Source organism: Dicentrarchus labrax, unplaced genomic scaffold (assembly GCF_905237075.1).
Source record: "Dicentrarchus labrax unplaced genomic scaffold, dlabrax2021, whole genome shotgun sequence".
Classification (NCBI taxonomy): Eukaryota; Metazoa; Chordata; class Actinopteri; family Moronidae; genus Dicentrarchus; species Dicentrarchus labrax.
Genome location: NW_026136721.1, coordinates 4,128,800 through 4,154,449, shown reverse-complemented (window position 1 = coordinate 4,154,449; position 25,650 = coordinate 4,128,800). Strand labels below are relative to the sequence as shown.

The 25,650-nt window shown below is 40.4% G+C and overlaps 1 protein-coding gene across 1 annotated transcript; it reads left to right on the top strand.

The window, feature by feature from the left end:
- Positions 1–615: 615 nt before the first annotated feature.
- LOC127355463 (uncharacterized) lies at positions 616–25,650 on the top strand. Its single transcript, XM_051386375.1, has 24 exons — positions 616–687; positions 1,130–1,303; positions 1,495–1,609; positions 1,868–2,033; positions 3,412–3,557; positions 4,564–4,642; positions 4,779–4,912; positions 6,373–6,468; positions 7,665–7,788; positions 8,454–8,632; positions 10,106–10,254; positions 10,616–10,806; positions 11,734–11,851; positions 12,021–12,814; positions 13,304–13,388; positions 13,494–13,584; positions 17,006–17,124; positions 17,716–17,837; positions 18,049–18,481; positions 19,572–19,679; positions 19,795–19,900; positions 21,184–21,273; positions 24,722–24,824; positions 25,239–25,650. The coding sequence occupies exons 2-23, from the start codon at positions 1,177–1,179 to the stop codon at positions 24,786–24,788; spliced, it is 3,639 nt and encodes a 1,212-aa protein (XP_051242335.1). The 5' UTR covers positions 616–687; positions 1,130–1,176; the 3' UTR covers positions 24,789–24,824; positions 25,239–25,650.

The following is a 25,650-nucleotide window of genomic DNA, read 5'->3' as shown; positions in this document are numbered from 1 at the left end:
CAGTGGCAGTATATGATATGAACTTATAATACATTATGATTCCAAACATGTATAAAAAGCTTTATACCGCCTTATAAATGCATAATGTCTTATGCTTAGAATACATTATACACATGACCTAGTAGAGTTGGCTCGAGTCATACTTTCAATGAAGCTTTCTTGAGCTCTGTCCTGGACTGTCCTCTGGACTCCATAGAGGAAGTGGGTGAGAGGAGGATGTTAGTGAAGCTGACATCCATCATGGACAACACCTCTCACCCCCTACATAACACTGTGGGGTCCCTGAGTATCTCCTTCAGCAGCAGACTGTTACACCCACGGTGTAAGAAGGAGAGGTTCCGCAGGTCTTTCATCCCTGCCGCTGTCAGACTCTACAACACCTGCACCACCTTTTTTCAAATTACCACCATACCATAGTTTAGTTTTTATCATGTTTTTTTATATCTGTATTTATTTATTTATTTCAAGTAATTGCTGCTGTGACAAGGGAATTTCCCCGTTGTGGTATTAATAAAGTAATACAATACAATACAATCCAATACAATCCAACCTTATATTGTCAATTATATCGCTGGCGTCAACGCGCACTGCGCATGTCCGTGAAAGGGCCGACGTCACGCTGTGGACTGCCATAGATGTGTGTTGCTCCTTAAGATCAACGATTACTGTCTGGCGGGTCTCATCAGGGTGAGTATGCTGCTGAGGCTTACTAACAACAGTGGTTCATAAAGTTACAATAGTCTAGTTTGGTTGGAGTGCTTTATTTCGAATTGCTAACTTATTTTAAGTCACCTTTAGTGTTCGTTATCATTTAATGTAAATTTGTCAGCTAGCTGGGTATTTTACGTTATAAACTGTAAAAGTTTTGTTGAAGCGTCGTTGATGCAGCCCAGTGTCAATGTAAGCGTCAGTTAGCCAGTCAACTAGCTAGCTAACTGTTAATGTAGCTAATATGGCTAATAGACCCTTTTCCCGGCAGACATTATGACTTGTCAAGGAAGAACAGTTTTTTTTTTTATATTAAAAAGTTTAAATGTATTTCATTAGATCCTATTGAAAACTGACAATTTTAACAATAATGAATAACTGTAGATCACTGTTGTTTGAATTGCACCCACACATATTAAAGACAAACTGGCTATACTGACAGCGCCCCCAGCTGACAGATGAAACAGGATGACCGCATTGCCATTCCCCTGCCCTGTACATTTGGGTGTTGTTACCATGGGAGGCCTACACGCTCAATTGCACAAATACACTTCAGAGAGAAATCTGACCAAGTTGGAGAAACTGCTGAAGAAGGGTATGTAACTTAGTAACAGTAATAGTACTAGTATATTGTACCAATAATACATCTAGGTTGGCATCATGCAAACAAAGATGAATTCAATAAAAATCTTGAATCAGACGCCCAGTGCTTAAAATAAATACTCACACTTCAAATTGCAAACAAAAAACAACAACATGGTATCAATGATTTCTGATATGTTCCAGGTGTTGATGTGAACTGTGTGAATCACTTGGGTCAGACTGCGCTGTTTTGCGCTGCTCTGTCGGGCCAAGTGAAGGTGACAGAGCTGCTGCTGCATTACGGCGCCGACCCCAACCAGTAAGTCTGGGCCTGGCACTCATTCAAAGAAAGAGCTGGTACATTCTCAAAGGGCTTGCTTCTAAAGTCTTGTGATGATGATTGATTTTGTATTAAAAGCAACTTTGAGTTGTAGGAAGAAACAGTGTCTACATGAAATGTCGATTAGAGTGACATGACTTGGACTTGAGTCATAAGTCTGATGGACTATTCAATATTAAACTGATGATAGCAATCATGTGACAGAATATTATTGACGTATAAACAAATTTCTTCTAGTCGCTGTGAAGACTGGAGCACACCAGTTCATGCAGGTGTAGTCTCCTGTAACCCTTCAGTGGTGAGCAGCTTGCTGGATGCTGGAGGAGATCTAAGACTCCATGATAGGGAAGGCAGGACACCCTTTGACTGGCTCAGGGCTGCAAATCAGGAAGATAGTGCCAGGGTAAGTTGAGTGGAACGTGTCAGTGTTCTCTCTCTCTCTTTCTGGGTGTCGTTGGAGTGTGACCTGCATAGTTGCAACAACAGTGCAACCACTGACTGACTGTTTAAAAGGTTAAGGGACTAACAGACAGTTTTTTAAAAAATGTCAAAATTAAAGCAGCAGAGGCTGAGATGTTACGATCTTTAGTATTGGTCTAAACACTTCCCAGCTTAATACAACTTGATACTATCTTTCATTAGACACTCCCTGTTTGGTAAAAAGCCACATTTAGGCAGGGTTATAAACTTTCCAAGCAGACCATCAGAAATTATTTCTGTAAGGTGTGTTCTTCCTGATTGCCAAGTGAATTTACACCTCACATTAAGTGTGCAGCTGTTACCTCTGGATTATGTTTGCAATCAAACAGCCAATGTGTACCTGCTAACAGTGTATGGACTGACATTGTGTTTTGACACAAACTCAGCTTATACAACATCACTTGATCCTGGATCAGCTACATTGACACAGTCAGACGTGTTTTGAGAATAGACATACATTTTATTGTCAGGGCTTTGTTATGTTCTTGCAAATTATAATCATTTAAAATGAGCAAGAGGAGGAAGAGGTCAAAATACCCACCAAAACCACAATGCCATCAGGGATACACACATAATGCACTATGCACACCAGTGGGGAACAGTTTTCTCCATTAAGGAAGACAATGTCATGGAAAAAGGAGCAAAGCAGCCTTACCCCAAGATCCACAATATAAGAAAAGAACGAAAAGCCGTAAAAGAAACAGCATAAAAAGGCAAGGGTATGGGAAAGAGGCCCCCTGGCAGAAATGCGGACTGTAGTAATCTAGTAACTAGTAATCCTGAACAGCACCGGAGGTGGACGAAGGAAAGGGCTTGGAAACAAACTGCGTGTATCAGCAACTTATTTGGGTTCAGCACCTCTGGCAGAGATGCAGTGAACAACCTGTCCAAAGGAGGGAGTGGACAAGTACCTGTACAGCACCATCAGAAACCCCAGCAGGGACTAAGGCCTGGGAAAGTCTATGACAATGGTTGGACCCAAATGAGAGCCAACCAAGGGGATCCTCTCCTGACCATCACTGGCCTACATCGGTGGAGCAGGTGAACAATTTTAGGTTCCTGGGAATCAACATCACAGAGAACATGTCATGGTCGTCTCACATCTCCACCCTGGTTAAGAAAGAAAGCAAACAACTGTATTTCTTAAGGAAACTTAAACCTAACTAACATTAGTTACATTAGTTGCTGTGTCATTGTTCACTCTATGCCATGTAATTTGTCATGGTATTGAATGCAATATGCAGGCAAAATAGACTAATCAATGTTGAGACCTCAAACTCAAACTGCTTCTATCTCATTAGATGCAAAACTTCCTGGAGAGCTGCATGTCATCTATGCAGCAGCTGTGTCAGAGCTCAGCCATGAGGAAGCTCTATTGTAGCCAGGCCTACATCTCAACCTCCATCTTGTTACAGCCTTTATCTTTGCTGGATCGCATAAAATCACGGTATGGTGCACAAAACCCTATATTGATCATACATCTTTACAACATCAAATTATTTCATGTTTAATGTCTTTTTGCTTTCTTTGATTAATTACCTACCCCAATTATCCACTTCCCGCTTTTAATCTTCAGCTAGCATTGAAGCTTTTTAGAGTAAATGAAGTGCAGAATAAAACCTGCAAAGGAAACCAAGCAGGCAGTTAAACAAGTGTCTTAATTGAGCCTATAGGCCTCTATCCTAAATTAGTGGAGACTACCATCTATACACTTTTTTCTGAGTATTCTAATTAAGGTTCTGTTCCATTCAGGTCAAACAGAGTCAGGGTGCTGCATGTTGACTTGAAAGGCTCTGCTACACTAAATAGATCTGAATCTTAATTAGTATAATTGCTAACACATTTGATTACTTGGGCGGCTGTGGCTCAGAGGAAAAGTGGGTCGTTCCTTAATCAGAAGGTTGTGGGTTCGATCCCCAGCTCCTGGTGCCACATGTTGAAGTATCCTTGACCAAGATACTGCCATGCATCGGTGTGTGAATGTGTATGAATCTTCGTTTCCGTTCGATGGACTTCGCCGTGAAAGGGTGAATGTGGCATGTAGTGTAGAAGCGCTTTGAGTGGTCAGTAACTCTCTGTATGTGTATCAGTGGGATCAAAGTAAAGATTGCAGTCTGGTGCTTCTGTGTTTCATCACAGCACAGTCGTATAAATGAGATTATGGCTCATGTTTTATTTTGGAGTACCTTTTAAATTTGGTAAGAGGACATGCTATAAAACAGGATCAGATGATTCTGTGTGGTTGTCATTGTTTTATCAACTTCAAAGATAGATGGAAAGATATTCTTTAAGAGGAACTGATCTACTAAAAACATTACAACATAATCTAACCTGTATAAAATAGTAATATCAGAAATTAGAATAAACACCATTTTATGATCAACTATCCACAATTCTGTTGTTGTTAACTTATAATCAACTGGTATGTTTATGTGTGTTTCTGGTCCTTTTAGTGGAATTGACATACAATCAAATAAAAGGACAAACAGCAAGTCTTCCTGTACAAAAGCCCACTGTTTAGGCTTTGGAAAGGTATGTCACTTCATACAGTGTGCTAATAATATAACACATCTCCTGCTGCCTTCATGAGACACACATACAGCACATACTCCTGTATCACACTGTGAAACTAGAGGCCTAAGTGTTCCTTTCGTGTATGTTTGTCTAGGTGTGTGTGAGCAAGCCATGCCGGGCGTTGGATGTGCCAGCATCCATTCCTCTGATCAGAGAGAGTGAGCTGACCTGGGGTGATGATGACCCTCTGCTATCCTTCACCTGTGGCTCTTTGACCTCCATAACCAAGTAAGACTATTACTAAATCCCTCAGAGTGGAAATAACTTTTTACTGTTTAAATCATCTCTCATAATAAAACATGCTTGTGCACGCATTATTCTGTTGTAGTTAAAGCATGAAAAAAGATAAATAAATAAATACTGAATGAGGTAACACAATGGTGATTGAGCCTACGACCCACTGATAAAAGCACTGTATTATTTCTATATTTACAGTATAATGAACTGGGTGTCATTCTAGGAAAACATGCTGAATTAGGTTACTGCTAATGCAAACTGTACATTTCGTAGTAGTCACAGTGCATTGTTAGATAAAGAGCTGCAAGCCCATTGTTAGGGCTACTAATAGATGATATAATGATTGGAAAAGATACTTTTAATATACAGTCAACACTGTGATCAGATTTTTTCTAAAATTTAGAGATGATCACAAGCAGTAGATGTCAGTCTAAGAACTGTTTTCAACCATGTGTTAGGGCTGGGCGATATGGCTTCAAAATAAAATCTTTTTACACCAAACCCGATTTACGATTTTTTTTTTTCTTCTTAAAAACAGACTACAAATGACAAAGAAATCATTCAAAACAAGTTTTGCTTTTATTTTGTTTTGATTTTCCCTTCTGGGATTTGAACAAAATTTCCCCTTAGGGCTAAAGTGCAAAAGTGCTAAAGTTAGCGAGTGTTTGTGGGCTGCGGTCCTGTATATCTCGCAGAGAGCAACATTTCTCCCACTCGGCTGCATGCCTCTGCTTGAGGTGCTGGAATAAATTTGTCTTACTGCTACCTTTGGTTGCAACAGCTTTCAAACAAACTTTGCAGTGGGTCGTGGTTTGTTTGCTGTCGGCAAAACCAAACAAACCAACGACACTGTGCCTTTTTTGGGGACGAGCTCATCCTGGTTTGCTGCCATGTTGTGTGTATCTGTGGAGAGGCGGGGGGAGGGGACAGCGCACTCTGACCTATGGGAGCCCAAAGGGAGTGCCGGTGTTGTGGAAGTTAAAGAGAAAACCGATTTTAACTAAAAATAAATCGTGTTTAACTACAAATTCTAATTAATTGATAAAATCGATTTATCGCCCAGCCCTACCATGTGTGTAATTTATTCTTGTTTTGTAGTTTGCGTAGCTGTTAACACACTTCCACTGGTGCTATGCCAAAATGATGCTAGGCTAAGCAGCCACTATTTTGTAACAATCACACGTTTCTTTTAAAAATGATTGGAAAAGTCAGGCAATCTGAAGTTATGAGCCTCTCTATTCACTGATATCCTATACTCCACAGAAAGTCATACTGTGACTATGACTATAGGATAAATGATTGACATTTACACCCTAACCCTAACGAGCTGTATGGGATCAGGTATGAAACAATATGACCAGGAATTAGACAGGAGTATTTAACGTTATGTTTATTTAACCCAGAGAGATTTCCTTACACTGATCACCAAATAGTTTACCATTGTGTTTCAGTTACAGGTGGAGGGGCTCCAGCGTCGCAGTTAAAACAATGAGGGAGAGTCAGACAGTCTATTTGGACCTGCTCCTCATAGAACAAGACTATTGCAGGTGAGAGAACACAGGGTGTGTGTGGGGAAGTAATATTTTTGTTATGGGTTTGTTAACTTGTACATTTGTCTGTATGAAATTTGCAAAAGGACATTTTTTTATGACTTTTTACTATAGGTCTATATTATTTTTCTAGATATTTTTAGTTTTTTTACGATAGGCATAAAGGTAACTTTTCAATTCTACTTGTATCGTGCCAAATCATAACAGAAGTTATCTTAGGACACAGGTCTAGACCATAGTCCTAAAATAACTACAACCTGAATTTCATTATACCACTCTTAGCGTAAAATGACAATTAAATAACTTTGTATCTAGAGGTGGGCGATATATATCGTTTGCGATAATATCGTCATTGTTGTTTTGACGATGTGCAAATTTCCATTATCGAGTATTTAAATTACTTTGCCAAAAATATTGGAACGCACGCGGAAACTCCTCACATCCACTTAATACACATTGCAGCAACGCTCTCTACAGCATGGCAGGATTCAGTCACACGACTAGTGGGCCTACATGATCACATGACGTGATCACATGACCTCTCGCTAGCATCCTCCTTGCAACAGTTTAGCAGCGCGTTGTGATGGTAGAAAGAAAATGCAAACACCTCCAGTCTCTGAAGCTACCGGTACTTCAGATGAATCCTATGAGCTTCAGCGTTCAGAGCGCTCAGCGCCTTCAGCGGTAAAAAGATGTCAGCAGGGACGTTTTTTTAGTGAAGCGCTCAGAGCACTTCAAGTTGAAATCTGTTATACTTTTAACACCGCTGGGCGCTCAGAAAATGAGTTTTTGAGCGCTCTCAGCGCTAAAAACACGTTTGGTGGACACCCTAACAACGCCAACTCAAGATTGACCTGTTGATACAGGAAATTGTATTTATAGTGTATAGTGTATTTCAATCTGGAATCCATCATCTTTTTCAATACATTGTTTTTAGACCAATCTGTATTAAAGGTAACAATAAATTACTGAACCATTTGGCACAGCATTTCTAATGATTTAATTTACCTACAAACCAAATGGTCCATACTGTCTCCCCTAGAATTTATGAGTTCACACACCGAGTGTAGTAGTAGTGAGTGAGTGTAGTGAATGCTTACTGTCCCCTGTGGTTGCCTCTGAATCTTTTAGTGTGTGTGTGTGTGTGTGTGTGTGTGTGTGTGTGTGTGTGTGTGTGTGTGTGCTGTAAATAGCAAGCTGTCCCATCCACAGCTGCTGCAGCTAATGGCTGTGAGTCTGTCTGATGACCTCCGGAGGACCAGTCTGGTGTTTGAGCCGGTCAATGTCGGCACGCTGCACAATTTGCTGCACAACAGGGTAACAAAGACACACCTAGAGGATTTAATTGTCCCTTCAGACACATACATAAGATTTATGTTGGCTTTAATGTTGTGTGTGAGTGGGATGTGACATTCAATAAAAGACCGCGGCTGGAATGAAAGCAAGGATACTGTGGTTATGCACCTTTTGTTATAATATGCAGTTAGTTAGTAATTAGTTCCCCAATGATTAATTGTATTTACTTTACTTACCCCTGACATTTGAGGTTTTGAGTAAAATGTCTCAGAAACTATTGAATGGATTGCCATGATATTTGGTGCAGACACTCATGTCCCCCTCAGGTTGAACTGAAATAACTCTGGTGATCCATCACGAACATCAAGTCAAATGTGTCCAATACTTTGGTTCATGGCCTGCAATAAATAATAATTTTGTGTCAGTTTTTAGTAACTGTAGGTATTTATACAGATGAAGGGAGTCAGTTTTCACAGCCATTGTTAAGTCCTTCTGGGGCGGTTTAATACTCAAAAGATGGGCTGATACTCGCCCCTGATTGTTAACTAGTGAATAGGTGGGCGCCCAGTTAGCTCAGTTGGTAGAGCTTGCGTTCCATGTACAGCCGTTGCATTGTATTTCTGCCCTTTCAAACTGTTAACAGTAAACAGTGCTGTAGTGTGTGTGTCTACTTCCTCTCCCTGCAGCGTGCAGAGTTCCCAGTGCTGCAGGACAGATGGCTGCTGCCACTGATGTTGCAGGTTTGTGAAGGTCTGCAGTACATCCACAGTGGAGGTCTGGTGATGAGGTCCCTGTCTTCACACAGTGTGGTTCTCACAAAGCTTTCAGTAGCCAAACTAACCGGTTTTGGCTTCATGGTCCCCAGGTAGGCCCAGTACTACACCAGGCTCAATGCATTCTTGATGGAGGAGGTGCAAATTAAACTTCATGCATGAGGAAACGTGTTTTAAATGAATATCTAAAAATAGGGTTTTCAATAGCCTGATTCAAACTTAATTTTCACTACTACTTCAATATTAAGTCTGATTAAGCTTTTTTGTCACTAGTGCATTACATGTTCAGTCATTGATGTCATTTGCAATTTTCACAGATACTGCATTTGCTCAAAAGTATCCTGTGTTGTTTTACACTTTGTTTTACACTTAGTTTTATTCAGTAAAATGCATGATGTATGTCCTTGAGGCCTAGCAAACTCATAAAATATGATATTTTGACTAGTGGTCAGTAATTTAAACAGGTTTCCTCAGAACTGTGGTATGCGTAGCATACAACAATGTAGTATGTGTTGTTTAATCAAAACCAATTTAGAAAAGTACCAGAGAGCTCAACACCGCTCAATCAGAATAAAGTTGGTTCCGATTCAAAGGCAATTTTGTCCAAATACAAACAAGTAATAGAGACAGCTCTTAATGCATAGTTTCATGAAATTGGTCAAATGATTACCCTGTATCTGCAGTCAGGACATTGTATGGTTACTATACACAGAGAAGTTCTCTAGTAGAAGTAGACCTAGTCTTCAGAATAAATACATCAGAAAGAGGTTTTACATTTTTAAAAAAAGACTACCTAAGTGTGTTGAGTGACATCATGATTAGCTCATAACTCATACCCTAAGCAAGAGTCAGTCATTTCTGCAACACCTGTAGGTATATCACATTATTACATATTTTCATGTAAGTGCCAAATGGTCACAGAGGAGGTTTGTCTTCACTGCTGAACTACCAACACCAAAATATCATCTGTTGTCAGAGCTACAATCAATCTTAAACAAAGATTTAACCTACAGCAAAGATGAAAGAACACATAAATGTGCCATTTGTCCTTTTGTCAAATTATTTTGCCTCTTTGTTAATGGTCTGCAGTAGGCTTGCCGCAGTAATCGTGGCTACCGGTCCTCTAGTTGTATTACTTGCCCACCGCCCTGACTGTGCTTTTATCAATATAGTAGGAAAACGGACGCTAATGTGTTTTGATTTGGGGTCTAAAGCTAAGTCTAAAGTGTGTGTTTCAGTGAGCCCCGCCCTCGATTATTGATGTTGATGACTGGATATTGAGTGACATCGACAAATATCTTTTCTTGCAAAATGCCAGTGTAAACTGTAGCACCAGTGTTGTCACCAGTTTATTATTAGGCACCTCTAGTCTGCAGTGAATGCAACGTACTGTAAATGGAAACATATTCATTGTTGTTGACATTGTCAAATAGTCAGATGTGATGCATCAGACCAAATTAATATTTCCAAATAGTAGAGTATGAAGTGGGTCTCAACCCTGGTTAATATACTGTGTTTCACCACACTCCTGGTCATAATCATGTTCCGTGTATTTGTGTGTCCAGGAGTCAAAGTCATGTCAAACCCCCCATGCACATAGTCCTCTCCCCAAGCCTTTACAGATGGGCTGCTCCAGAGGTCATTAAACAGCGACCCTGCACAAAGGAGGCTGACATCTACAGTCTGTGTGCTCTGATCCAGGAACTCTACACAGGTAGTTCTCATATGGCTTCTCAAGGTATCATGGTTCATTAATTTTTATTTTACAACACAGGGTTGTACTATTAAATGTCAGTTGAAGCCCCTTCGTGTTATACACACATAAACCATGCCAATAGGTCCTCATAAATGTTACACACTGGACCTGTTAAACAGAACAGAACTGAGCATTTGAACCAGAAAATAAAGTAAATTAATATATTTGCATCATATATCATAGTTTTTGTACATATCCTATCTTTTGTTGTTGTATATATTGTATATTTGAGGAAAGTGCTGGAGGGACACAAAGCATTTCACTGCACAATGTATGGACATGATGACTCGTAAATCCAACGTTTCATACATTGTTTCAGACAACGAACCATGGGGCACAATGGACCTGGACGGGATCAAACAGGCGATGGAAGCAGGCCAGGTCCTGGCAGTAGACGGCAGCATTCCACAGCCTTACTATGATGTGGTTGTGAAAGGCCTGCAGCAGCAGCCACAGGACCGCACATACAGCCTGCAAAGCCTGTGCTACACACTACAACAGGACATCAAGGTAAATGGACCTGTACTTATGTAGCGCCTTTCTAGTCTTCCGACCACTCAAAGCGCTTTTACACTACGTGCCACATTCACCCTTTCACACACATTCACTCAGTGATGGCAAAGCCCATCAAACAGAGACTAACTCATTCATACACATTCACACACTGATGCACAGCATCGAGAGCAATTTGGGGTTCAGTATCTTGCTCAAGGATACTTCGACAGGAGGAGCCAGGATCGAACGAACAACCTTCCGATTAGGGGACGACCTGCTCTGCCTCTGCGCCACAGCCGCCCCAGGTGTGCCTCACTCTATGTGTTTCAGTCTCTGCAAGCTGTGTGTGTTTGTCTGTCCGTAACTGAAGGTGTATTTACAGTTAAAGGGCAGGTTCACAATTATATGCTTCTGTGCTGGCGATCACCAAGGCATTATGTTTTCGGGTTATCCGTCTGTGCCATTCTTGTGAGTGAACTCAGGAACACTGTGAGGGAATTTCTTCAGATTTGGCACAAACTTCCACTTAAACTAAAGGATGTACTGATAAGAATTTGGTGATCAAAGGTAGTGTTGGGAGTAACGCATTATAAAATTGTTACTGTAGTTCTACTAGTTTTGGTGGTAACTAGTAATGTGTAGGGGTGAGGGGATCAAAATGGTCTTGGCAATTCGAGATTTTGGTGATTGTGTAATAGAAAGGACACATATTTCAAAATCACTAGCTGAAGTTAGTCTAGCAATATTTTGTCGATAATATTCTTGTAATATTTCTTTACACACTGTATCAAACAATACAAATAATAATTTCTAGAATGCACATGGGATTCGAGGCCTGCAACAGATAAGAAAGATTATATTTTGCACGACACAGAACATTTTACATCCTGCACTATGATCCAGAGAACTTTGCGTGACACTTGTATTTTGTGTGTTTTGCAGAGGTTGTCTCTGGAGAAACAGCTGAGTGGTGAGCTTTGTGCTTACCCAGAACAAGATCTGGAGCCTGGGGTCCAGTCTACAACACAGCATACCACTGTCGGGGAACCAGTACAGAATGGTACTGAACACAACACACACACATATAGGGTTCCTATGTGTACTGAAAAGCTAACAATGAATGCCTTGTGAAACTACTCAACTTACGGTTTAGAAATGTGTGCAAGTGTAATGACTGTGTATACTTCCAGCACATAATTCTTTAAAAAAAAATCCTCTGTCTCTTTCAGTTGGTAGAACTGTCAGGCCACTCGTAATCAAGACAGACACAGTAGAGGAAAGACAGGTCCACCTGGACAAACAGCTGTACAAAGGAACAAAGCCAAAGCAGAGGAGACAAAGATATAAATGTGTGGAGGGAGAATCCATGTTCCATCACGTGTACCCTTACTCGGACATGCTTCCTCTGCTTGGTGAGTTTAACTCAGAGAGTGTTGAGGAAGAACCTGATCCTGAGGCACACTTAGACTTAGACTTAGAGCAGCTGGATGGCCTGAAGCTGTCCAAAGTGACAATGGATGAGCAGATCAGCACCATTGCAGTCAACCTCAAAGTGTCCCAGGAGTTGTTGCAGCAGGCCAGAAGGAGCCTGGACACAGTGGAGGACGAACTGGACTCAGTGACCGGGCTCGGAGATGCTTCTCCCTGTGTCCATACACTCTCTCATGCCTCCTCCATCTCTTCCTTCTCCATGTCCTCCACAAATCTTTCTGGAGCAAGTACTGCTGTTGGACCACATTCAAAGTGGTACAGTCTCTTACCGCACAGGGGGGATCATTGGGCAAAGAACCTGGAGGCACAGCTCCAGAGTGGAGATTGGGAACTGCTGAGCCAAGAAGAGCGGTCTTTATGGCTGAGTCACTATCCAGCTGAGCAGGACTGGCTGCTGCCTTTGCTTTCCTCAGGTTGCTACATGAAAGAGAGCCGTTCATTGGGAGCTGATCACAGCACAGCGGAGCTGAGCCAGTACAGGTCAGCTCTGGACGACAGCCTTCTCAACATCCTCTCTAGGAAGAAGCAGCAGGTACATGGGATTACTTTCTCATCATGATGATGTTATATCATTTGATAAATTCAAGAACACAGGCTTTAGGTGGTTCCCAAATTTTTCTTAAAGGACCCCATGTCTATTATTGTGTGAACTGACACCCCTGCATAAGTAACTTATTTTATGGAATTTATGTAAAACAAGCTATTTGGATGAATTTTGAGCAGATTATTTCCTGTGAATATTGCATCAAAGATGAGTTTTCTGATATTTTAAGAACTTTTTATACAATTCTTTGTCTGTATTATGTTTTTTTGTTGTTTTCAATTGTTACAATCACACAGGCTTCTTTTTGAACAAATTCAGTGTTTTCTTCTTGTTTGTTATAATGCAGGATGAGGCTGTTTATTAGAGGAGAGTAATGTCTCTATTTGATGGAATTATGAAGCCATTAAAACAAAATGTCGATTTGAATACAAAAAATCCCAATGCTTGTAGTGTAAACATGTGATATATCTCCTCCAGACATCCAGTTCACAAGAAGAGGCAGACATTACAGTAGAGGTGTGCAGACCAGCAGCTAGTGGGAGTCTGGATACTCATGACACCAGTAAGTCATCAATATTTCCTGTCACCATCGCAGTGTGAAATATGAGGAGGATGTGGTGAAATTTTCTCTGTTGGTGAAACACAGTTTCTCTGTTTTTCTTCCCAGACTATGAGAGTTTTCCAAACAACTGTGAAAAAATGAACACTGGTCCTAGTGTCCATGTAACACAGGCACAGTATACATCCAACACTATCATGTAAGTACACTGACATGAACCTACAGTATGTGCTTCATATGATAGTGTATTGAGACACTAGTGGAAATAACTAAAACCATCCGGACATATTTCACTTAATGCGATACAGTCTCCTGGATGTAACCAGGTCTCAGTAAGCATAAAAAAATCTGAACTGATTTGATCATGTGAAAATCATGAATTTAAAAACGTAAACGCTACTGAGTTAGGAGTTGGACATGGAACAGGACTTCAGTAAGCACAGAGAAACTTTTCACTTTCAGCAGATGAATGTGAAAACACCCTTCTAGTGTCAAACTCTGCACAGACACCATTCAAACATCAGACTGTCGGGACAGGAAGAAAATCTGTTTTGTGACTGGAGGGAAGTGGAAATAACATCCAGTTTGAAATGAATTCAAATGAACATGTCAGACATAATGGTGGTGTTGATAAAGGGGTACTTTAGTTCAGCAGACTAGGCTGTGGGAGTTAAAGCTTAGGAAGCACTGCTATTAGGGATGGCCCGGTGCAATCGCAGAGATTGGTATCGACTATATTGAGCCCAATCCGATCCTTAATCAGATCTGTTTTAAATTAGCTTTAACACAGCTGTTTGTACTTGCAAAGCTTTCATGCAGACAGCGAAACACTACCGCAGGCAAAGGCTGCCCTGAAGCAGCGAACACTAGAGGACACTTGTAAAAGGAGAGAGAAATGCCCCTGAAAGAGTGACAAGACCAAAAAGATTGTAGAAGACAACAAACATGAAAAGAACAGCTGTGATGCAGGCATGTTTTTTTTTAAATGCATTGCAGAGCCATTCACTTGTCATGCAAATACATCAGCTTTGTTTTAATTCAATTCAATTTTATTTGTATAGCGCCAATTCATAACAGAAGTTATCTCAGGACACTTTTCAAATAGAGCAGGTCTAGACCGAACTCTTTATAACATTAATTACAGAGACCCAACAGTACCACCATGAGCAAGACCTTGGTGACAAGGGCAAGGAAAAACTGCCTGTTAAAAGGCAGAAACCTAGGACAGATCCTCCGGCTCTAGGTGGGTGGTTGTCTGTCTCGACCAGTTGGGGTGAAAGAGAGAAAGAGAGAGAGAGACAGACAGACAGACAGACAGACAGACAGACAGACAGATGCACAGCAACAACAGTATTGGCAGTGGCAGTCAAGCAGGACCATGGCAGGAGGCTCCACCAGGATCGATAAGAACCTGTGAGATGAGAAAGCACAAGAACTCCGGGGAAGAAGTGAAGTTAGTAACATGCATTAATGGAACATGAATGAGTGCAGAAAGAGAGAGGAAGAGAGGAGCTCAGTGCACCATGGGAAATCCCCCGATAGTCTAGGCCTATAGCAGCATAACTAAGGGATGGTTCAGGACTCACCTGATCCAGCCCTAACTATAAGCTTTATCAAAGAGGAATGTCTTAAGCCTACTCTTGAATGTGGTGAGGGTGTCTGCCTCCCGAACCACAACTGGAAGCTGGTTCCACAGGAGAGGAGCTTGGTCTCGCAGGTTCTTGTCGATCCTGGTGGAGCCTCTTGCCATGGTCCTGCTAGATTGCCGTTGCCAATACTGTTGTTGCTATGCACCTGTCTGTCTGACTGTCTGTCTCTCGCTCTCTCTTTCCTCTCTCTCTCTCTCTGCCTCTCTCTGCCTCTCTCTCTCTCTGCCTCTCTCTCTCTCTCTCTCTCTCTCTCACCCTCTCTCTCTCTCTCTCTCACCCCAACTGGTCGAGACAGACGACCACCCACCTAGAGCCGGAGGATCTGTCCTAGGTTTCTGCCTTTTAACAGGCAGTTTTTCCTTGCCCTTGTCCCCAAGGTCTTGCTCATGGTGGTACTGTTGGGTCTCTGTAAATAATGTTTTAAAGAGTTCGGTCTAGACCTGCTCTATTTGAAAAGTGTCCTGAGATAACTTCTGTTATGAATTGGCGCTATACAAATAAAATTGAATTGAATTGAAATGGTAACTGAAGGCTCTGGCTCCTGTTCTACTTTTAGAGACTATAGGAACCACAAGTAGCCCAGCATTCAGAGAACATAGTGTTCTAGAGGGGTAATAGGGTACTATGAGCTCTTTAAGATATGAAGGGGCCTGACCATGAAGAGCTTTATAGGTGAGGAGGAGGATTTTAAATTCTATTCTAAATTTTACAGGGAGCCAGTGCAGAGAAGCTAGTACAGGAGAGATGTGATCTCTTTTTCTAGTTCCTGTCAGTACTCGTGCTGCAGCATTCTGAATTAATTGGAGCGTTTTAATGGACTTATTGGGGCAACCTGATAATAAAGAGTTGCAGTAATCCAGCCTTGAAGTAACAAATGCATGGATTAGTTTATCTGCATCTGTCTGTGATAGGATGTGTCTAATTTTTCTAATATTACGTAAATGAAAGAAGGCAGTCCTAGAGGTCTGCTTTATGTGGGAGTTAAATGACAAATCCTGATCAAAGATAACTCCAAGATTCCTGACAGTGGTGCTAGAGGCCAAGTTAATGCCATCTAGAGTGACTATATCTTTAGACAGTGAGTCTCTAAGATTTCGGTTTTTTTTCTGAGTTTAACAGTTTTAATAACTGTAATGTATTGAAGTGTGCCCTGTGTGCCATTATTGTCTAGTAAAATGTAATTTTTTATCCATATTAAATGACTCAAATCACTTGATCAGGAGATCCCTAACTGCTGGCCCATATTACCAATTTTGACAAATCTGAATTTGGTGATTCTATCTCTGACCTTGTTATTCATTCTGATGAGATTGTAATTATTGGTCATTTGGATATTTATCTGGTCTACAACCTTCTGAGTATTGCCTCTGTGGCACTTGTTGATAGTGCAGTTGGTACATGAATCTACTCCCTGCACTGGTAATACGCTTGACTTGATTCTATCACGCAGGATAGAGGTATCTGCTCTCTGACCGTCTCTCCTATTACATCTGGGGTTTCCTATATTATTATATATATCAATATATTTATTCCTTCCTATAAACATTTGTTAACCCAACAGGGCCCCAGCCTCATCTCCTCACCATCCATTCCTCCAGAAGGTTTGAAAGGGATATTCTTCACTTTTGCCATTTTGTTTTCTTGCTATTAGGACAATTGCAGACTAGCACAGTTTCTGGGTCAGCTTGACTTTTTTCAATGTGTAGTTAGTGTGGCTGTGATAGTATATTGTGGCATTCTGGATAGAGTAAATGGAGGGCAAGCAGTGGAGATAGAGGGAGGAATAGATTAACATTTTTTAGACAAAATGTTACTGAACCTAAAAGTGATTATTTATCAGATTTCCCAATCAGTGTATTTATTGTAACTGATGTGTTTTATCTGTTCCTGTGTTTGTGTGTGTGTGTGTGTGTGTGTGTGTGTGTGTGTGTGTGTGTGTGTGTGTGTGTGTGTGTGTGTGTGTGTGTACAGGCCCCGGTCAAACATGCCTCTGCTGGCTGAACTCTCCAGCATCACATACTCTCCAGCTCATCCTCAGGAGAAACTCAACAGACGAGCACCACCCTATAATAGTACCCCACGTTGCCCAGGTAGAAGCACACACAATGTGAACACACTTGAAGCTTTACTTTTCATATAATTTGACTTTTCCCCTGCAACCTGCTTGTACATTGTAGGATCAATATCAAGGAGAGTAGATGGAGAGGAGAGGAGAAACAAGAAGAGCACAGACTGAGATTGCTTTTTGCGGTACTTCAGTGACTAAGAAACAGTTATTCTACAGTCACATCAGAACGACTGCCCCTGTTGAGGGTGGATAATGATATTCAGGATAAAGGAGAGTTTCTATTTTTTTGGCATTTTGTCTTTATTCGGATAGTGACAGTAGAGAGAGACAGGAAAGTTAGGGAGTGTGAAATTTTGCACGTTCCTTGGTACATTTTTTACACATTGTTACTTCATACTGTTACTTTTGTCCTGCAAATGCATATTTGTAAAATGCTGATTAGAAACCAGGTTACCTGTATACATGGCGCTCTTCAGGAGAAATCTAGCTGGGGAAATCAGGTTTCCTTAAATCCTCTACCCCATTTACGGAAACCAGATACCAATTTGAATTCTGGTAAAGGAGAACTTAAGTGATATAAGATGCAAACATTGCTTGAATTGTGTTTTGACAGATGTACACCAGGATATGAAGATGGGTGTTATTGACGCCAATACTGCAGTCTCCCCTGCCTGCAGCCGACTCAGTTCTGTGTATGTTGGGATTGAGAGTTTCACCACGCCAAGAGAAAGCTCAGTAAAGGTTCCCTTTAGTCTCTCGTTTCCTTCACCAGTGTGGGTTTTTCAGGGGATTTACCCAAACCATTTTAATTGATGAATTGATGATCAAAGTGTTAACTCCTTCTTTTAATTGACTCCAGCTATAACATCCCATACTGTATGTTCATCACATTTGTATATGTTGCAAAGCTGACCCATATGTGCTGTTACCCTCTGTCAATTCTTAGGGGTCCAACTTTTTTCAGCCTCCACCTTTCAAGGTGGACTCTGCCAGCAGTCCCCAGGCCTTTATCACAGCCGTCCAGGAGGAACAGCTGTCCATGGATTCTGTGTCCCCCAGCTCCAGTGTCCATGGATGCTGCAGCAGTGAAGAAGGAGAGGACAAAGTAGACCAAGAAGAGGAAGGAGAGGGAGCAGGAGGGTCTGAGCAAGATCAGAGTGAACTAAGGCAGGAGGAAATGGATGGAACCAGTCGAAGTAAACTAGGTGTATATGTGGGAGAGGTAGAAGAGGAGGCCAAGGAAGAAGAGGAGTTTGATGACTTGGAGAAAGGATTACAGATGGTCAAAGAGTGCACGGAGGGAGAAGAAAACATGGGAGAGGAGTACAAGGGAGGAAAGAATGTTGAGGAAGAGAATGGCTGGGGCGAAGCACAGAGAGGTTAGAACCAACAGTCTGTACAGCAACAACATGGCTGATGAACAGTCAGGCTGCAGTAGATCACTGTATCAAGGTTCATTTCTTTATATATGGATGGGAAAGGATCAGATTCTATGTGATTTGTGCAGTTCACACTGTTCACCTGGTGGATTCTTGCAAATGCCATTAGGACTACTAGAATTAGCCAAAAGAACCACATTTTTTTCATAGATTATCTGTTGCATGTACTACTGTCAAGATATTTTGAAATTTTCAGCAAATATGACAAAAAATAATATTTAGAGAAGTACCTATTGCAGCAGCTATAGAAATGCTACAAACATGGTAAGCATCAGCAGCAGGATACTATCACTACCCAGAGCTATTCAGTGCTACACAATAGGGTTTAAACTACTATGAGCATTACTGCATTTGTTCCAGTTCCCTACCTGAAAGATGGGAAACTTGCATCTGGCTATCACACGAGTAGGATCAAAGTCATAAAATCAGCCTTAGGCTTCTCTCGTTATAAACATGGACAGAGTATACGCCACAGTTACCATACCTGCAGTCCACAACAAGGAGCGCTCAGCAGTCTCTACTGAGACTCTCTACTGAGACTGGTTTTATGGTAAATGGACTGTACTTTAGCGCAGAAACTAACATATTCATTCAAATTTCAGAGTCATCAGGAGCAATTCGATTAGTGGACTACCCGTTCTACCTCTGAGCCACAGCCGCCCGCCTTATCATTTCCTGATTACCTGCTGGTCATATGAATGTGTCATATGACTATGCATGTGCACCAATCACCTATATTCCTAAATACTGTATATAATAAAGGTTCAGTGTGTAACATTAATAGTGAATATAATATTCACAGGTATGTTTTCATTAGTGTATAATCACCTGAAGATGGGAATCATTGTGTTTTTGTTACCTTAGAATCAGTTCATCTACAGACGCTGCAGAGTCTGCGGTTGAACTGCCATGTTTCTACAGTAGCCCGGATTGGACAAACCAAACAGTGGATTTAGGCAGGGCCTTTTGCGTTTTTCTCAAGTTTTGCGGCCAGTGTCGTTTCATTTATGTATTTGACTTTGCTTTACAGATGTGGGCTCAGAACAGGATGAAGATGATATTGGTGACAGGAGGAAGAAAATTACAGATTTGTTTGGCGGTGCTGAAGAAACATTAGAAAAAGCCTTGGGTAATATCAGTAAGCAAACAGACAACTATCTGGTTTTTAGTTTAAGTGTTTTGTTGTAAGTGTGTTGTAAGTGTTTAATGACACTAATTCAGAAAGTCTTGAAAATATTGATTTCTCCATTCAGGTGAACTTGGTGCAGACACAGTGATTGTGGATCCAGAGAGGAAGGGAGAGCTCACGGTGTCTCCAGGGTCACAGCAGAGTCCCAGCTTATTGGAGGACACAAACAGGTGGGTGACAGCAGCTACAGCTCTGTTAAGCACAGTGTTTGTTACATGTGTGCCAGAACCTCAGTCCAGTCCTGTCCAGTCCATAGATATAGAAATATAGATACCTCGTTGGTCGCAGACTGCACTAACTATAACTCGCTTAATTCTGTACCAATTTGATATTCGGTTTGTTATTAAGGTGGAAAATTGAACCTGATACTGGTTGGCATTAATTCAGTTGCTGGGGGCGGAGTTAACCAGCTTCCACTGGGACATGCAGAATGTGATCTATGAACAGATAACGTGTAATGGATCATCGGGAGCAATTTGGGGTTCAGTATCTTGCTCAAGGATACTTCGACTTGTGGTGGGAGGAGCTGGGGGTCGAACCAACAACCTTCCAATTAGGGGACAACCCGTTCTGCCTCTGAGCCGCAGCCACCCTTAGTCTGACTAATAGTGCAGTGGTTGCACAATGGAAAAAAAAAATCATCTTGCGATTATTTTGACAGATATGATTCATGAGTGGGACTGATCACTTTTGTGTCACAATTTAGAATTTTAATTTTCTTTGAAAAAAATATTCAAGTCTTGAAGATGTAAAATTAGTTTGCGTCCAAAACAAACAATCCCTGGAGAACAAGATTTGTTGGCAGAACTACAGTACTTTATTATACATTATAAAGCTGTTTGTCCCACATTTTACCTTTATCAAACAAACTAGGAAAATGGATTACATTACCACTGCAGACGCTGCAGTATCTTTAAGAACTGACCTTGACACTTTTTTTCATTTATTAGAAAGAAAGATAAATGATTTAAGATCACTGAGCTCCTCCACTACTTTTCTTTTAAATGTTTGTCTCTCATAACAGTACTAGTGAGAGTGTCTGTTTTTATAGCTCTAAACTGTGGAACTCAATTAATTATTCATTATTAATTATTAGTCTCGCTGGTGTTTTGTTTTAGATCGACTTTTATTTTTTGGTTGTTTTACATTTTATGTTTTATTGTATTCAGTTTTGTATGGTATGAAAGGTGCTCTATAAATAAAGTTGAGTTAAGTTAATATGTATTATATTATTAATAATTATTAATATTTGTGTGTATTCAGTGTCTTGTTGTCAAAGACAAAAGTACTAACAGCTCACTTAGTTTCATTTGAGTGAACCTCCCACCCGTTGGTGCCTTTTCAACCTGCTTGGCTTTGGGTCTTATAAACAGAAAATTCCAGGATTATTCAGACTTCCTAGGAGCTGAGTCATGGTATGTAACTGCTGTTCATGTGTGTTCCCTTTTTGCAGAGCTCACTCAACACTAGACGATGTACTACAGGGCTTTGTAATGGAGGGCACCAGAGAGAGCCCAGGACCAAATAAAGGGGTCAAAGCATTGTGAGTATCAAGTACAGCCAAAGCTAGTAGGTAAGCAAGTAGGATAGGTGATGTATTTCAGAAGCAATTTTTGTTATTTGTTAAAATTCTCTTCATATCCAGTGTTCAATCTTAATTATCACTGAAACACAAATGTTTAACTCCAACATGAAGCAGATCAGAAACATGGAGAACAACAAAACACACAAAAAATAGGCTGCAAACATTAATTAACATCTGCCTCTGGAGAATACTAAACATCTGGTGGAGAGACTACGTCAGACTGCAGGCCAAAGTGGCCCAAATCAAATTTTTTTTTGCTCATATGTGACACAGATCTGATGTTTTGTGACAGTGTGAACAATACAAACCACATGGAATCAGATCTTTTCAATTCTGGACCACATATGAAAGTGGCCCTAATCAGATTCAGGTCTGATTCTTTGCAACATGACTTACACAACGTGAACATAAAACTCCTGGATCTGTGGCTGTCACAGGCCTGTAATAAGCCCAGGCAATCATTTGATTCAGACCGAAGGGGTGTTGAGCATGACATTTAATTATAAAAAAATGTATTCATCCAGGAGACCAATGCCATCCGCATTTGACTCATAGTGGACCTGCTGGTCTTCAGGTGATTCATGTGATTGCTTCTGGCAGTTTTCAACTCATGTACACACTGGTGTATAGACATACAACTTCAAACTATTGCAAACCTGCAGCCTTTGATCAGCATAGCAGATGAAGTGCCAGATCTATCAACACAACAGCAAAGTCATTAATACTGCTTAAGTCCGAATTCTATTTGATTTGAACTATTACTTATGAGCTGTAGCCAACTGAATGTTACGATGAGAAGAAAACTGTAGTAAACTGTAGTACAATTGGCCAGAGACCGCTCCGGTGAGACCACAGCAGAAAATCAGCTGAGTGTAAATGCTGACGACCAACAAGGCCTACCGGTAAATGATATGACTGTTTGTAAGCAACTGCTGTCCTGTATTGTCACATACCAACTCTGTATGTGCTTTGCATACTTTTACTCTTGTTCTGGTGTTTGATGCCTCTGTGCTGTAGTCCAGTCTTAATAAGGCTGAATTCATGTTGAGAGAATATTAGATATTAGAAAAGAATTCTTTGATACTATTGGGCTCCATATATATACTCACATAATACCCACTATGTTGTTCATGAACGTATCGCATGCATTGACAATAGGGTTACACTTGGCATACATCCATGCCGGGGCGCCGCCAGGAATTTTGGGCCCCATGACAAAAAAATCTAATTGGGCCCCCTCTGCGCAGCTGTTGTCACCACATCTCTAGGACCTAACTGTCCCATCAAAAGCTTTACATAACTCTAATTAAAGGTTTGCAACTGTCTTGCTTCTTGTAGTTCAATACTAGTAGGCTACTAGCACAATATTTACTGCTGGTGATTTGTACATGCATGCAAGTCTGCATACAGTATGCAGTTCACTATTTGATGCAAGATTAAAAGCAACCATAAAAAATGTGCTAAAGGCCATCTTTTACAGTCTCAATGTATTTTTATTGGAACATTTCAAAATGGAAAATTCTCTTAACAAAATTAATTATTGTTATTAATTATTATTATTATTATAATAAAGTCTGTATTTATAGACGTCATTCCATAATTCAATCTAAATGAACGTATCAAACTGGATTATTTTAATATTGTCTGTATCTTACATGCAGGCTCAGGTAAACTACTCACTGTTTCCAACTGTCCAGCATCCAGTACAGACAGTAGGTTGTTGTTTTTTTATTTTATTTCATAATGATCATTATGTGAGAAAATAATTGTTATTAATGTGTTTGAATTTCTGTCATTAATAAATATTTAATTTTCTTTTTTGTAATGGTAAAAAGAGCAAGAGAGACAGAGAAATCCCCACAGACTCCCTGCAATGATGCTAACTGGCCTGTCATTGAACACAATGTTGCTCACCTTCTTCACTGGGACGGGGAGGGGTACAGTGATGGGCAGACTGGTGTGCTGCTGACTCATCTGTTGTTAAGTCTGCTAAAAGGGGCAGGGACAATGATTTAATATGAATATGTTGCTAAACGTTTCCCTGAACTGATTAATGGTGATTAAATGTAGGCTAACACTAGTCTGTAGCTGACTATCTTATTTCACTATGGACATTAAGCCAACAGGTTAATACCACTCACAGACTATAGGGTACCACCTTTCTTGGTGAAACACTGGGTTACAGATTGACATCCTTTCCTTTGTCTTTCCTCTCTCTCTTTTCTCTCTTTCCTTTTTTGAAAACCAGATTTTGATTTACTAGTTAACATTGTGATCACTGTACTTCTGGCCCATCTACTGACTGCAACTAAACACGTCACTGATAAGTGTGCTAAGGCAGGACCAAACCATTTCATGCAGATACAGGGGGGTGATCGGTCAATATGGATGTTTACTTTTTAGTCAATAGGGATATTTAACTTTTACTGCCAAAAACAAGTAAAAACAAAGAGATCATTAATTTTATTATTATATTTGAAATATATATACTGAATGATGATGGTTTAATAATTTTATATTAGTTTTTACCTATTGTTTGGGGCCCCTGTCAGTCATGGGCCCTTGGAATTGTCCTAACTTTGTCCCCCTATAGGGCACCCCTGCATCCATGATTAGTTAGGAGTGAGTGTGATGGTACGATAGTGAGTGGGGGTAAAATGAATAGTTCAAATACACTGCAATTGTTGCTCCAAACAGGAACTATTGGGAAGAGAAGTGTGGACCTGGAGGGTTAGCGCTGGTTCTTGAACCGTTTTCGTTCAGGAGTCAACACCAGTCAGCAATATGCTGATTTTAACATAGGTTATAATGGTGGTACTTGGAGGGCCTGATATTTTGTGAGCTGGACAAACACTAGTCTAATTCAAAGTAATCAGTGCTGGGATGAGTTCTGTGAGTATGTTTCTGTACTTCATGTGGGACTGTCCGCTGGAATTCCCATTTGGACCTGAGTGGTTGGATTCGCCTTTTTGGAGACAAATGTGTTCTATCAGCTGGACTTACAAAGACAGAATTTGCTCTTACAGGCTTCCTTAATGCATGATTGTGCTGAGGAACTGGAAAAATACAAGCACACCTTGTCACCAAGGTCTGGATGGAACTCATGGCTGTCACATCCTCATACAAGTTAATGAAAATTGACTGAAATGTGGGACAGCTTCCTCAGATGTATTAATGGTGGGGTTCATTAGGCAGCAATAAGTAATAGAAAGCCTAAAAGTATATCACGTGGGATATTGTATGTTATGGGGAGGGGGAGATGCTGTGTGCTGTGGCGTTTGTGTACATGTAGACCACCAAGTGAAAAGTATGTTTTGTACTGTTAAAAAAATAAAAATAAAAACTAAATGACAAAAATCCTGTAGTTATTTCCAGAATAATATACTAATGTGCCCTCCATCTTTAGGTGTCAGCTGTTTGAGGGGCAGACTGGTGATAATGGACATTCAGTATGCATACAGTCAGCTCCATGATGACTGGTCCACCACCTGAGAACACCGTCTCAACTGGTAACATTTATTTAGCATCCAACTTAGAGGGCCAGTGTGTAACATTTAGCGGATCCGTTGTTAGAAATTAAAAATAATATTCCTTGGTATGTTTTCATTAGTGTGAAAGATCCTCCTAAATGTCATACACACCTTTAAGGACATTTATCTGTCAGCTGCATCATTATCTGATACTTCAATCACCATTATCAAGCATCAGGTAAATTATTGTTTCTAGCACTCAAAACAGACTTTCTATACAAAGTGCCTGGATATAAAGGATAGATGAAAAGATGATTAACACCAGGAAATGAAATGATGCCTCCAACGTAAATTTCTTAAAAAATAGTTTAACATCTCTTACTGCAATTTGTGTGGTCAAGTGTCAATGTCAAGTGTTAACTTTTCTTTTCCACTCTGTATTTTTATGAATAGGAGGGCTATGTTGGAGCAGGACCAGACTCTTCATGAGCCAAACAATCAATCAAATGAAAATGCAGCTTTGTTTTGTTACTTCTGTGGGATCTCCAGGGATGTTTTGTTTGTAATGCACTTACTAATTTGTGTTTTAAACAGGATTTGTTATTCTGATTGTTATTCTGGCAGATGGTGTGTCAGTGGACAGAAGAGACCAGTCCAAGAGCTTCTGTCCCATGTCTGTTACTTTAGTTCACTGTAATACACACATCCATTTCCAAGGATGTTTTGTTTGTAGTGCACTTACTAGTTTGCTGTTTTTAAGCAGGATTTGTTACTTTTAGAACTCTATGTTAACAGCTGCTGACGCTATGAATAAATGGTATTAGTTTAATTGTTAAAGAATTTATTAAAACCTGTTCAGAAGTTG